Source organism: Triticum urartu, chromosome 7 (assembly GCF_003073215.2).
Source record: "Triticum urartu cultivar G1812 chromosome 7, Tu2.1, whole genome shotgun sequence".
NCBI classification, from domain to species: Eukaryota; Viridiplantae; Streptophyta; class Magnoliopsida; order Poales; family Poaceae; genus Triticum; species Triticum urartu.
The window spans coordinates 716385617-716401330 of NC_053028.1; the positions used below are offsets into that span (position 1 = coordinate 716385617).

General features: G+C 43.3%; 1 protein-coding gene across 1 annotated transcript; it reads right to left on the reverse strand.

Annotated features, from left to right (window-relative positions):
* Positions 1 to 207: 207 nt before the first annotated feature.
* LOC125523843 (NAC domain-containing protein 20-like) lies at positions 208 to 2074 on the reverse strand. The gene is made up of 2 exons (XM_048688911.1): positions 1518 to 2074; positions 208 to 952 (listed from the first exon to the last, which is right to left on the reverse strand). The coding sequence occupies exons 1-2, from the start codon at positions 2067 to 2069 to the stop codon at positions 494 to 496; spliced, it is 1011 nt and encodes a 336-aa protein (XP_048544868.1). The 5' UTR covers positions 2070 to 2074; the 3' UTR covers positions 208 to 493.
* Between the last annotated feature and the right edge of the window lie 13640 nt (positions 2075 to 15714).

Genomic DNA, 15714 nt, shown 5'->3' on the forward strand with positions numbered 1-15714 from the left:
AAACATTCGACCAAACATATTAGAATTAAATTACTAGCACACATTTAAAAGTGTAAGTAAAAGTTTATTAGCACACATTTTAAAATAGTGTATGTGGTAGATGGCAATCCCTCTTGGTCGCTGCATGCATGCCCAAACTTCTTTTCCAAAGACAATGCACGCCCAAACATATAATGGAAACATTTATAATTAAACAAAATAGTTCATTTTATATAGGTTTAAAAGATGCATGATGCACACCTGCCAGTATTTTAAAACACATGCATATATCGCCAGGTAAACCCCGGCGAATAGTGCATATACAAGCCAATACACATACACAATGGAAAAACTAGCACAAGAGAGGCATGCCTGCATGCAAACTCTCTAGAGGCCACAATGAGAAATTAAATACGGCGCAAAACCAATATACGGGTCACCATATATCGAACGACCGTCTGATGGATGATTAATTTATGCACGCACGCACATATATCTATGTTGTCTTGGATCATCAGTACTTCCACATGTCATCCATACCCATGTTCATCGATGAGGTCTTGCCAACTGCTGTTGCGGCGGCGTTCCCCTGGTAGTTGTTGCTCAGCCCGGTCACAGCATGTTCCTGTGACACCATCGACGATGGCGCACACCCAGGCTCAGCCCCGACCATGAAACCCCGACCTGCACCCGCATACATCATCATCTGCTGATGTAGCCCCGACCATGAAATACCCATTATCGATGAGCCAGCACCGATGTCGCGCAATTGGTATGGAGAAGTTGTAGGAAGCAACATTGGATTTGCTAGCGATGACGACATCTCATAGCCCATGAGAGGAGGCAATGTATCTAAGTCGGCGAACCCCTGCTGATGTTCCGCTCCGATGGACATTGGCATGACATATGACGGCATCACCATCTTCTTCAGTCCGGCGCTCTTATGGAAGATCCTACAAACCACCCACTGTTCCTACAAGCATACATAAATTAAATAAGTGCAAATCAACTATGATCAGTAGCATGCCCCAGGTGTGGCTCTTTTGTCACAGATGCCGATCACTTTGTCATTCACTACTCACGTCCAACACATATATCCCATAACTTGGGTATTTTGGCGGCCCTGTCCAAGTGCAAACCTCTGGAAATGGGGACACAGTGACTCCCCTAGGCCTCAATTCCAACATTTGGCCTCTGTCGACCTTTCCATCCTTTAGAATATTTAAGACTCATGAAACGCCACGACATTCCATTGCAGTATTTACTCACCTCGGTCTACTATCAAGAACATTACTGATGGTTTCCCTCTTTTTACCCATACATTCAAGTAACCTACTCAAAAGGAGGCCGCTATGTCATGGCCGCTTTATCTCCCCTCATGCATCGGTGCAACCTTGTAATTCTTGCCATGTATTGGCGACTTAGAGTAATATTCAAGTGGGGATTCTCCCCCTGATTGTTCAGAAAAGGTGGCTAACTAGCTAATGGCATGTTAAGAATTCATGACTACTACTATATACTATAAATTTATTATATACCTTGGAAGCCGCGTTGGTGATGGTGACGGTGCGGGTTGCGGTGGACGGGTTGGAAGTTAGCTGCTTGTTGCTCTCAAGCCTATACTCATGCATGATCCAGTTGGTCTTCTCCCCCCTAGGCGCCCTGCCCTTGTAGAAGACGAGCGTCTTCTTCATGCCGATGAGTGTGAGCGGTGGGTGGAAGATCTCCTTGTCCTTTCCGGTGGCCTTCCAATAGCCAGCATTCGTCGCCCGGTTCGTTCGTATCCCGGTGGGGTACTTGCGATCCTTTCGGCAGTAAAAGTACCACTCCTTTCCCCCCATCTTCGCCTTCTCCGGTAGCTCCCATGGCTCGTACTTGTTGAGGTTCACATCCTCAATCGCCGCAGCGACGAAGGCTTCATCGAGCACCTTGGGGGCCACATAGAATTTTATGATCTCCTCATCCGTTGGGTGGAACCTAAACCCCGGCGGTAGCTCCAACTTCTGTTGTTGAACTTGAAGGTGGTCTGTCATGGTGGAGGCTTTCTCTGCAATGGTTTCTAGGGTGATGGCAATATTGGAGGCAATCATAAATATGTAAGTAACGAAGGAAGGAATTTAATAAGCTATGGATATCCATGGAGGCGCTTAAATAGGAGTAAATACGTGTACTAGCAAGGCGCTTGCTAGAGAAGTCTTGAAATTTTTTTGCCTTTTTAAATTTTGTATCTAGTGGCACTCACTATGGATGGATAGATAGATTGATTCCTCATCTTTACAACTATGCATTGTTTGTCCTGTTGGAGGTGCCACACCCTTGTGGTGACAAGTAGCTAGGTTTCTCCAACCTCTCCAAGCCATGACATGCCAGATTGTTCTCATTCTTGTTAATATATGAATATGTGCTCTTCGTGCTACCCCTACCCGTGTCATATGCATGCTTCTGTTTCTGGTGTTTGGCTTTTTGATGCAAGGCAAACAAACACTCACATTTGTCTCGCTAGCTGGATGTGCATATGTAGCACTGCCGCTGTTTTTTGTGATGTTTGATCTAGATGTATGGACCTATAAATACTATATATCACCTACCACACGTTTATAAAAAACCATGTGTGTTTCGTAAGTCTATGACCCCTCTACACCCAGCCATAGTTCACCATTAATTGCTAGAAATACATGGAAGGATAATTCTCAATGCCGTGGTGCCTATGGGTGTGAAACACAACCAGGGTCACATTGCTCGTGCAGGCCCGCATGCAGCATGCGCGGCCATGACCGATCTTTATCTTCCGCTGCGTAAAACCATGGCCTTTTGTATCTGTTACCACCGCTACGACTGAATTCCTTCATGCATACGCATGATTTGTCTGGAGATAATCATCCGTTACATGTTTTTTATCTGCTTTCCAGGGTGCCTTGTACTGGTGTGTACACAAATGTGCGCCACGCATCCTAGATACTTGCCTTTTCTAGAAAACCCGGCACGGGATATATGGATCAACCCAGCAATCAAGGTGGACATGACTATGTGCTTATCAACTGGATGCTTGGCCATATCCCAACCTTGCATGCATCTCCTCGTGCCCAGGCAGTTTCTAAAATTAATGATCAAGAGACTTTTATGGGTTTAACTTTTGCATCTAAAGGTGTCATGACCTTCTCATCAGAAGTTATGTAAGAATAAGAAGGGATCGCTGTTTAGAATGTCTGATTAGGAAATTAAATAGTAATGCTGTCATTTTGGTATTATTTACTATTGAATCCACACTTCATAAAATTGTGACATGTTTACTATGCTCGGATTTCGCTTGGGGACAAGTGAGGTCTAAACTTGGGGGAGCTGATACGTCCATTTTGCATCACTATTTCTTATTATAATTTACTCTTTATCAATGATATTTTGCACATTAAAGCGCAATTCTAATGCCTTTTCCTCCTTCAATCTACATGTAACACATGTAGAGGGAAATTCACAGTAAATCACCAGACAACTGAGAACATGGTCAAAATAAAGAATAGAAGAAAAAGTATTTTTTAAGAGCTCCAAAAGGCCTGATTTTTTGTTTTTTTTTATTTTTTTCCTGAAGAAATGGAGCCAAAGGCCAAAACATGGACCGCATAAAAATATAAGTGTCTAGCATTGCAATTTTGATCTTTAGTATTGACAAAATCAATTTGAATAACCACACACTCTTGTGCTTGCCGATTTAGTGATTTCGGAGGTATCTTCAGAAAACGCGTTCGAGTTGCTCTGGACATTTTGCTCTAAGGAGACACACCCATCACCATAAGATTGCTCATAAAGTACTACTTGTTGAGGATATGAGGAAGAAAAAGTATACTCGACGTTCACCATATTCTAAAGCACTCTGTGAGTCAAAACAACAAGTTAACAAAGAAAAGATATATTAGCGATGATCTGTCAATTTGGCAGTTTTATAAACAAGCAGGATCAAGCATCAGCATTGTATCGGTAGCTTCTCAAATATGACAGAAGTACATCGTCTTACATTATTATCATATTCAGGAGCCATCTCTTCTGTGGAGTCCTGATAGTATCCCGAATTCATCGACCAAGAAGGCTGATAATATGTTCGAATGGCCTGTCGGGTATGTATTGTATGCATAGGGCTGTATCGCACATGACTGCTCCAAATGATCAATATTGTGCTCACTTTTTTAATCAATAAATATTGGTTTGGTTGGCATATGTTAATAAATTCCATATATGGTCAACAAGGCGTGTCTGCTAAACTCGATGCATATAGGCAACAAAACTGGTAATATTAAGGTGAGCCGCTGGGTTTAGATACATTCCAGCCAGCAAATACTTATCAGCGACAGGAATAAAGTGGTGCGCATGTCATGTGGTTCAGCTAGCGCTCCATGTCAGGTACAATATCTGAAAAATTCATGCTACATCAACACGTACATAATCAGCAGGACTTTGAAAGCATAATTATATTAAAAAATTTGTGATGGACAATATCCACTCATAACGAAATACATTGTAAGGACTAGGTAAGAACAATGCAAAAACAGACGTATACTAATGTGCTTCCGCTAATTTTGGCTGCAACACAAGAAATTAGACAACGTTTATTATATAATGATGAGATCACGTACGATATGATGTCTGGTTATCACGGAGGTCTGATGCGCAGGAGTGATTCCACATACGGCACCGTGTAGTGGGCAACAAAGAGCGCACCAATGTTGATTTTTCTGCCATTCCGGAGATCATACAACATGTCACGTGGCATGTTGATTACTTCTTCAAGGGATCCATCACGGAGATCACACCGGAGAAGGATGCACGCATCAACGGTGATGAATATCTTGTCCCGTTCAGTCGACGCGCAAGCAAAGGCAAGAAGCATTCTTGGTATCGGCAGGCAGACTTGGCGGCATAGTGACCAACCAAATGGAAATGTCCCACGGTGAGGTAGAGTGGATATAGCATAACTTACCACCTAGCGCAGATAGTGAATCGTTCCCGCCTAGATAATCGCTGCATGGAGGGTTAGGGTGCACCGTAAATGTTTCATCAAGTAAACTAAATCGAGATAACTTTTGCAGGTAGTACCATGGACTTGAGAGCACTCCAAAACAAGACCCCCGGGAGACAAATCGGGGTCCTGGCCTTGATAGGGTATGGCGGATCCACGGTGGCCTTCCATACCAAAGCTTCTTCCTTGCTGACATCACCACCGAATGTCAAGATCTCATGTCCGCAGCTGTATTCTCTAATGGTGCCTCCTTCTTCCACACCCATTTGTGGAATATCTCTGTAGGAGCGGATGAAGTGCCTGGCCACCTTGTAGGCGCCACTCCAGGGATCAAAGCCAAAGGCGACCCTGTGCTCATGGAGAAGGCTGGGGCTTCCAGGCGGCAACTCAACAAACTCTCCAGTGGCCGGGTTGCAGATGAAAATTTTCCCAGCACCCATCTTCTTCCCCTGTCTCACATAAACCCGAAAAACCAACTCAAGCACGAGTTCCAGCCACTTTTGCTGTGATTTTCGATCTCCTTGCTCAAAGCACCTCTCGCAAAACTGTTTGGGAAGATTGTTCCTTGGTATGTGACTCCTCCATTGGTCCAATTAGTTTTTGTTCTAGTGCTCTATTCTTTGCAAATTTGTGCTGCTTAGGTGACCATGTTCTTGAGCTTGCATGTCAAATTTATATGGTTCCAAGTAGCTCTAATGCTTGATACAGGCTCTAGGCACTTGTAAGAGTAGTTGCTATCAGTTTTATTGAAGTTGGTTCACTTTTGTTTGAAGTTACTAAAAATTTCAGATTATTTCAGAAAAATGATGAAGAGAATTTTGAGGGGCTCATAGAGCCGAAGCTCAAAGGAGAAACAAAATGAAGAAGCTCAGAGGCCCAAATATAATTTGCCTCGTACCGCGGAGATCCGGCCGTGTGAATGGCCTTCTGATAATTTCTTGAGAGAGGCCGGGGTTTATGAGGATTTCTATTCATTGATTGAGAATGCTGGCCTCACCGACTTCGTCCGCGACCAACGTCCATAGTATCTCTTACTCACAAATACTTTTGTGCAAAACTTCTACTTTTACCCTAAGGAATCACCTCCTTCAGTAGAGTTTCATTTATATGACGTTGTGAAGAAAATGCCATTGTCTGAATTTTGCGCAGTCTGCAACATACCCCCTGAGGGTACCTTAGAGGAACCACCCCGTAAGGAGTTGGAACCATTTATTAACCTTATCTCTGTGGGAGAAACCAGGAAGGTTTCAGATGCGAGAATCACTAGCATACATTTTCCTGTGTTACGCTATTTTGCTTTATTTGCTAGTCGATGCCTGATTGGTCGTGGGAACTGTGGGAACCTTAGCGTTCCTGATATTATTATTTTGTTCCATGGTTTATACCGCGACAACACTGTTAGCATGGGCAAAATTGTTGCTAGACGGTTAAGTCTTAACCGTACCAAGGGTCCCATCTTTGGAGGCATTTATGCTTCACGCCTCGCTACACACTTTAACATAGCTATTAGGCTTTATGAGAAAGAAAAGAAATTGCTGCCTAGTGCTTATCTAGATTATAAGAGCATGCTAGCACATGATTTTCTTGTTAAGGGCAGGGATGGAGAGCTCAAATATAAGCTATACTTTGATAAACATTATCCTGAAACTATTATGTTGCCTGATCCTTCTTTGTTTAATTTTGTAGGACTCTATCTCGTCACGTGGGCTGCTGTCCAGGCTTACAAAAACCCTGCACCAGCCCCGGAACCGGAACCACAAGATGAGCCTCCACGACAATCTGTTTATTCTTGGGATCCAGAGATGACTGTCAGCCAGTGGCAGTCAGAGTCCTTTTCTTCATCACAGTATGATCCCAGCTATTCTTCGTCGCAGTACGACCCCAGCTACACTTACGGGTATCCGCCAGGCTATCCCTGGCAATAGAGCAACTTAGGCCAAAAGCCTAAACTTGGGGGAGTACGTATTTCTCACCGACATTACATTTATGTTCACACACACTCATTGCTAGATGTCGGTGCTCATACTCTTTCACTGTAATATCCATGCTAGTTTATTTTATTTTTCTTGCTTTCTTCTTGTGTGTTTGTTAAACCTTAAGAAAAACCAAAAAATTAGTAGTAGTTTATTTTACTGTTGTAGCAGTAGTAATTAAAATGAAAACCCAAAATGTTTCCCGTTCTTCTTTTGCTTGTTGGGAGCTTTCCCGTGTAAATAGTTTTATTTCTTTTCTTTTCTTTGGGGGTTAGTAGGAGAAGACCATAATTAAATTGTTGAAGTGGCTCTTGTATGCATTATTGTTGATTTAACCCGGAGCCCATATTGCCTTGTCTTCTCCTGTTTATTGAATGCTCGCAGATTCCAGCTTAGTCCAATGCACGCGCACTCTTATTATTATTCACACCGTTCGGTCGTGCAAGTGAAAGGCAATTATGATGACATATATGATGGACTGACTGAGATGAGAAAGCTGGTAAACTCGACCTCTTTTGTTTTTGTAAATATGATGAGTTCATCGTTCCTGATTCAGCTTGTTATGAATAAACATGTTTGCAATGACAATTAGAGATCATAGTTGATTGTGCCATGCTTGATTAGCTATGAGTTATAATGGTTTACCTTGCGTGCCAACATGCTATTGAAATGGTTATGATGTGGTATGATGGGGTGGTATCCTCCTTTGAATGATTTAAGTGACTTGACTTGGCACATGTTCACGCATGTAGTTGAAACAAATCAACATAGCCTTCACGATATTTATGTTCATGGTGGATTATATCCTACTCATGCTTGCATCCAATGTTTATTAATTTTAATGCATGCACATGGTTGTTGTTGCTCTCTAGTTGGTCGCTTCCCAGTCTTTTGCTAGCCTTCACCTGTACTAAGCGGGAATACTGCTTGTGCATCCAATCCCTTAAACCCCAAAGTTATTCCAGATGAGTCCACTATACCTTTCCTATATGCGGTATCTACCTGCCGTTCCAAGTAAATTTGTATGTGCCAAACTCTAAATCTTCAAACAAATATTCTGTTTTGTATGCTCGAATAGCTCATGTATCAACCAAGGCTGTCCTTATCTTCCGTGTTAGGCGGGTTATTCTCAAGAGGAGTGGACTTCGCTCCTCACTCACGAGAAAATGGCTGGTCACCGGGATGCCCAGTCCCATGCTTTATGCAAACTAAATCAAAATTAATTGCAAATAAAACTCCCCCTGGGACCTGATGTATGTTGGAGGCACTCGTTGTTTCGAGCAAGCCATGGATTGATGCTTGTTGGTGGAGGGGGAGTGTAAACTTTACCATTCTGTTTGGGAACCGCCTATAATGTGTTTAGCATGGAAGATATCGCCATCTCTTAGTTGCTATGTTGACAATGAAAGTATACCGCTCAAAATATAATTTATCTCTATTTCAAAACCGAGCTCTGGCACCTCTACAAATCCCTGCTTTCCTCTGCGAAGGGCCTATCCATTTACTTTTATGTTGAGTCATCACCCTCTTATTAAAAAGCACTAGCTGGAGAGCATAGCTGTCATTTGCATTCACCACTATTAATTTATATTGGGTGTGACTATGATTGGATCTCTTTTACCATGAATTACATTGTCTAGTTAGTCCTTGATCTTTAAAGGTGCTCTGCATTTATGTTTTGCGGTCTCAGAAAGGGCTAGCGAGATACCATTTTGTTATATCATATTATGATTGTTTTGAGAAAGTGTTGTCATCCGAGATTTATTATTATGGCTCGCTAGTTTTTCTTTCTTTCTTTCAGTTTGTCAAGCAAGGGTTTAAGCTTGGGGGAGTTGATACGTCTCCGTCGTATCTACTTTTCCAAACATTTTTGCCCTTGTTTTGGACTCTAACTTGTATGATTTGAATGGAACTAACCCGGACTGACGCTGTTTTCAGCAGAATTCCCATGATGTTGTTTTATGTGCAGAAAACAAATATTCTCGGAATGACCTGAAACTCCACGGAACATCTTAGAAAAAACAATAAAAAATCCTTGCCAAAGATGAAGACCAGGGGGCCCACACCCTGTCCACGAGGGTGGGGGCGCCGCCCCTCTAGGGCGCGCCCCTACCTCGTGGGCCCCCTGGACACACTCCGACGCCAATTCCAACTCTATATATTCGCTTTCGGAGAGAAGAAATCATCACGTTTTACGATACGGAGCCGCCGCCAAGCCCTAAAACCTCTCGGGAGGGCTGATCTGGAGTCCGTTCGGGGCTCCGGAGAGGGGGATTCGTCGCTGTCGTCATCATCAACCATCCTCCATCACCAATTTCATGATGCTCACCGCCGTGCGTGAGTAATTCCATCGTAGGCTTGCTGGACGGTGATGGGTTGGATGAGATGTATCATGTAATCAAGTTAGTTTTGTTAGGGTTTGATCCCTAGTATCCACTATGTTCTGAGATTGATGTTGATATGACTTTGCTATGCTTAATGCTTGTCACTAGGGCCCGAGTGCCATGAATTCAGATCTGAACCTATTATGTTTTCATGAATATATGTGAGTTCTTGATCCTATCTTGCAAGTCTATAGTAACCTACTATGTGTTATGATCCGGCAACCCCGAAGTGACAATAATCGGGACCACTCCCGGTGATGACCATAGTTTGAGGAGTTCATGTATTCACTATGTGCTAATGCTTTGTTCCAGTTCTTTATTAAAAGGAGGCCTTAATATCCCTTAGTTTCCAATAGGACCCCGCTGCCATGGGAGGGTAGGCCAAAAGATGTCATGCAAGTTCTTTTCCATAAGCACGTATGACTATATTCGGAATACATGCAACATTACATTGATGAATTGGAGCTAGTTCTGTGTCACCCTATGTTATGACTGTTACATGATGAACCGCATCCGGCATAATTATCCATCGCTAATCCGGTGCCTACGAGTTTTCCATATACTGGTTCTCGCTTATTTACTTTCCCGCTGCTACTGTTACAATCACTACAAAACACCAAAAATATTTAATTTTGCTTGCACTACTCTTTTGCTACCGTTACCACCACTATCATATTACTGTGCTACTAAACACTTTGCTGCAGATACTAAGTTTCCAGGTGTGGTTGAATTGACAACTCAGCTGCTAATACTTGATAATATTCTTTGGCTCCCCTTGTGTCGAATCAATAAATTTGGGTTGAATACTCTATCCTCGAAAACTGTTGCGATCCCCTATACTTGTGGGTTATCAGTCATGACCCATTATTTGGCCAATATTTTGAAGATGGTGTGTGTGGTGATTGGGGTGTAGCAACCTGGGCCCGTAGCAACCCATAGCAATACACAAGTAATAGCAAGAACAACCCATAGCAATCTACAAATAATAGCACGAAACACACAATATATATAGTAGCATAACGATTATATAGAAGCATAACGATTGCAACCCATAGTTCCACGATAGCCTTACAACTCCACGATAGCCTTACAACTTAAAATACTAATACAACTTAATAATAGTAGCATAACGATTACAACTTAAAATACTAATACGATAGATATATAGCAAGCTAGATAGATCGGGGGGCACCAAACGCGGGTTCTTCTCCTCCTCATCCTCCTCCGAGTGGACGCCACCTCGCTCCTCCGGGCGCCCTTCACTCCTCCCCGTTGTTGATGGGGTAAGGGAGCGTGTGCATAACGCCGTTGTTGGGGAAGATGTTGTTGAAGTCGGTGAAGATGTTATGGGTGGTGAAAGCTATGAACTCACAACCAACCCAATACACTCGCCCGAGGAGGTGGAAAGCATCGAAGGGGTTAGTGAACGTAGCGAGGAGCCCAACCACAACGCCATTGTGGTTGACCTCCTCAACATGGTACATGCTTGGAGAGCCGCGGGGGAGGTGGCGGAAGCCGACCGCAAGGAAGAACTCCGATAACTCCCTTGCGCCCCTCCACCTTTAGATCGCCCACACCCTAAGGGTTCTCTCTACGTAGACTCCGGCCGGGTAGAGCCTTTCTGGCACGGTTGGGGGGGAAGCGGTAGGTGGGGGCGTTGTACTGCATGGTGGCTCGAGGGCTCGATCGGGTTTGATGGAGAAGAAGGAAGAAGGAGGGCAGAGGAGGCAGAGGATGGGGTATGGATGAGGAGGGAGAGGAAGACGATAGTGCCCTGCTTAAATAGCCCAAGTGCGACGTGGGTTTTGATTTCTTCGAGTGGTTTCACCGGGTAGAATTAATGGGCGGGCGACGTTTTGTGGCGCCCCATCAAAGTGTGTACATGAGCGTGGGAAACGGGCTACGACGCTTCTGTGCCACCAGTCGCGGGTCAAGGGGGACGGGCTCACGCACGCGTCTGTGCCGTCGTGGGTCAAGGGGACACGCCTGCCCCGGGTTCTCTGCGTGTGCTGCCCGTGCATGCATGCATGGCAATGTAGCCTGCTTTCTAGGGCCTTGCTAGAGGGCAACGTTCGGTCGATGGGAGACGTGACAATAATTGACGCCTTAATTTGCCAATCTTGTAACAAGCAGCACGCCATTTGAACTGCATCGATACCCATCATGCCAGTGTTGTGTCGTTCAAAGAGGAGCACGCCATGCACCGCACGCCATGCACCGTTGGCTTTTTGGTTGTCTCTGCACGCTTTGATGCGATGCTGCATCGGTGCTAATGGTAGGCATGCGACAGCTTACTGCGTCAAGAGGGGTGGCGGATCAGGGCTACATCGAGGGCATGCATGCAACGCACGGGCGCAGGGCATGCATGCTGCAACGGGCGTCGGCGCTGCGGGTAGGCATGCATGCAATGATGGAAAGGGCACTGTGTAGGCTTAGTCCATGCACCGCGTCAACTCGTGCCGTTGGATTCAAATGAACGGCCCTGATGCCCCAACGAGAGAGGCTGATCCAAACCCCACTGATTCAACCAATCAGCGCGTCTCATGCGGATCGAAGGACATTGTAGCTAACCCTAGCGCCTGATCTCAACCGTCCACGCACAACAATCGACGACCCGTGAGTGTGCGGGGTTTTGAGAGGTTTTGTGGGGTTTTGAGTGATTAGGGTTGAGCATAAGTAATTCGAAAAAAATCAAAAAAAATATAACTTGCGCACATAGTCTTATTTTGTCGTATAGTAACAAGAAAAATATATAAATATGGTTTACATACATTCTTATGAAAAATCCTTCACTAAATTGTCATTCCTCGAACAATGTAGTATGGAGTTCAAGGGAGAGAGTAGTGGGCAACCGAGAGTAGGTGGGGTGTTGAAAATGAAAAGTGTGAAAACCTCACCAAAACTTCATTTTGGATTGACTAAGAAAGATCTTAACTTACTTTCTCATTTTCATGTTTTAAACTTGTTTTATATATAATTTTCTATTAAACCTTGTTTTTTCAAAAAGAAAAGAAAAGAATAGAAAATTAATTTAATAAATAGTTAGACTTTAGATTTACACTATATAGGTAGAATAGATGTGTAGAAAAATTATTTGGCTGGTTTAGACATGGGGCCAAAAAAACTTGCTTAAATATGAGGCCGTTTACCCTACCTTTGGAGGTCATTTGAAACACACTTTTCATGACTATGAGTTCAACTTACCAAAAGGGCTCGGATTGATCAGCAAGCAAACATATTTCAGTTGAGGTACTTTAGATAGCATTAAAATATCAATAGCCCATCCCTAATTCAAATTTGAGCCCAAATTTGAATTTAAAACAATGACCAACAAACAAGTCCGAATAGAAATACACGGATACATAGTGACTACCAGTACGCACCAAGTTACAAATATTATTACATGACACAAATTTTCAAACAGTTCTCTGTTCTACCTCTTCCTACCACGTCATGTGCCCTTCTTCGCCTTAGCACTTCTTGTTTTTGGTTCTACCACACACACAAGTTCACTGATCATCTTGGTTTTCTTCACTGGTCTTTTCAACACCTCGCCAACACCCTCGAGATTAGTGTCTTCAGTATGAATGTTGACAGTAGTTTCGGTTTCTTCGGTGTGTACCTCAACATGGGTTTCTTCAGTCTGAACCTCGACACGCTCAGGTTCAGTTTCAACCTCGAGAGCAGTTTCTTCAGTCTGAATGTTGACTGCAATTTCAGTTTCTTCGGTGTGCACCTCGACATCAGTTTCTTTAGTCTGAATGTTGACTGCAGTAGGATTTTCTTCAGTCTGCTCAGGCTTAGGCACACTTCTCTTCTTTCTACAGCCATTGACTCTTGCTTTTTTTGTTGGCCAACACTGTTTAACAACAAGGGGTTGACTTGCGCGCTTCCTCCTAGCCATTGGGAAAATGTTATAGATATAGTAATTGGAAAAAGCACCAAATCAAAACACAGACAAATAAACAAGAACGGCATTTGACAGATCCCACTCTGTACCCAAGTTCCTGGCACAACTTGCATCTGTTTTTGTTACCTTGTTGGGCCTTTTTGGCTTTCCATCTTTCTTTCCCTTCTTACTACTCCCACCTTTCTCAAACCATGCCTTGAATCTACTCGGTTTAGGCCTGCCAGCCTTTCTTTTCGTCAAGGGAGGACACATGGAAAATTCAATCTCCACTTCAGGCCACTGAGATTGATCTGTAAGTGCTGGAATTGGAGTAGCATATGTAGCTTTGAATTTTGCTACCGAATAATATTCATGCAAATATGGGTGCATGTTTATCTTTGGTTGGGATGCTAAGAAAAGAATGGCATGCTCACATGGTTTACCAGTGTGTTACCACTCGAGGCAAGTGCAATCATGCAATTCAGTGTTAACAACATGTCTCCTTCCAGTTTTGTTATCTCTAACTTCAGCACCCCAAGGTGAAGATTTTTCAACAAAAAAACGTGAAAGACTTCTGCTCTTATTAACCACCTGTTGTACCACCGCTGGAAGCTTATCACCTTGCAGACAATCACCTATCCTTCTTCTCAATTCCCACAACCGTATGAGCATGATCTTGATTTGGTCAACCTTGTAATGCACAGGCAAATCTTTTAACTCCTTCACCTTGTCGTTGAAACTCTCTGCCAAATTGTTGTTGATGTGGTCACACTTGATGGCAGTGTTGAATCCTGACATGTACCATAACAAAGAATGGTAGGTGTTCAGCCATGGACCAAACTCATCGCATGCTGCCATTATCTTATCAAGATGATATTTGTGTGTCTATCTAGTGTAAGATCTTGCTGCTGACCACATGCGCCCAAATTCTTCTCCTCTAAATTTTTTGATCAAATTCATCCACAAATGACCGAAGCACTCCCTCTGCTCAGCATGTGGGAAAACATTTTCACTAAATTTTCCAGCCCCTTACATGCATCTGTGTGTATAGCCAAAGGTGACACTGGCCCTAGGCATCTTTTCAACTGGATCATGAACCATGTCCATGAAGCCTCTATTTCTGACTGAAACAAGACAACAGCAATAGGAAACATCCAGTTGTGTCCATCTAGAGCATTGCATGCTGCCAACTGACCATTCCACTTGCCTGTAAAAAATGATGAGTCTATGCTCAAATATGGACGGCACCCTGCTTTGAAGCCATCGATGCAAGGCTTCAAAGCCATAAAAAACTTGGAGAACTTGACTTCACCTTTGGCTGATACCTCAGTATCTATCTCCACAACACTGCCAAGTGACGTCTTTTCCACCTCTGCTTTGAAGTTGTAAAGCAGCCTAAATGTATTTGCCCAATCACCATATAAATTTTTCATTGCCCTTTGTTTTGCCTTCCACACTGTGGTATATTTCAGTTTAATGGGGTACATCTTTTCCAAGTCTACTTTGAGTTTCTTGGCAGTAGTGTTTGGTGTTTTGGCTAAAATTGGGGTGATCTTTTCTGCAACCCAAAGTTGTGATGTCATGGTTGGTACTCTCTATGAACTTGTAATACAAGTATGTTGATTGGGGATTTGGTTAACCCTGATAGTACTTCCATCAGGTTACAGTCTAGCAGATATGTACCACTTGCAAGGCTTGACACTACCATCAAATCCTCTGCACCTCACATAAAAATTCTTTCTATCAGTCCAAACAGTCTTGGCATCAAAGTCATGTTTCACTGCATAAGTCTTGAAACACATTCTAAATTCATCCATGTTTGGCCACAACTTCCCCACTTCAATGACAGGGTTTTCTTTGTCATACACATGCACCAGCTCATCATCATGTGCATTATCTACTTCATCTGCAGCTTGTTTCCATCAACTGTCCATCTACATCTTCATCAGCATTAGCAGGCAAACTAGATTCACCCCTCTCCTGCTTATCTCTGTCATCGACTAGAATGCCAAAAAGTTTGGCCATCTCAATGTCAGGCATTGGTGCAATGACCAAATCAGTAGGCTCATCTAATTCAACTACATTCCAATCAATAGTAGCTGCAGTTTCAGTTCCAGTCACCTGTCCCTCTTCGGCTATTACTGTAAGTTCAGTACACATGGGAATCAATGGCCTATGTGAAGCCCAATCATCATCTACCATCTGCGCAGCCAAGTGTGATGACACATATCCAACCTTCGAAAAAATATTCAGATCAATGAGCTCAGCAAAAAAATTAGCCCGTTTGCTTGTCCAGCCGTTTTGCCGATCGATTTCTTCAACAATCTGTTCACCATCTTCTATTCTCACATACTCTCCTTTCCAATCATCAAACCGCAACAGTGATACTTCTTGCTCTGGACCCCAAACAATATTCTCCCCAATTTTTTCCACCCATTTCTTCACTGCCTTCTCTCCCATGTTCTGTACAACTTGTGGATC

Coding starts and splice junctions, on each gene's coding strand:
- LOC125523843 (XM_048688911.1), bottom strand. CDS start 2,069: ATGATTGCCTCCAATATTGCCATCACCCTAGAAACCATTGCAGAGAAA. Junction 953..1,517: donor TCACCAACGCGGCTTCCAAG/GTATATAATAAA, acceptor GTATGCTTGTAG/GAACAGTGGGTGGTTTGTAG.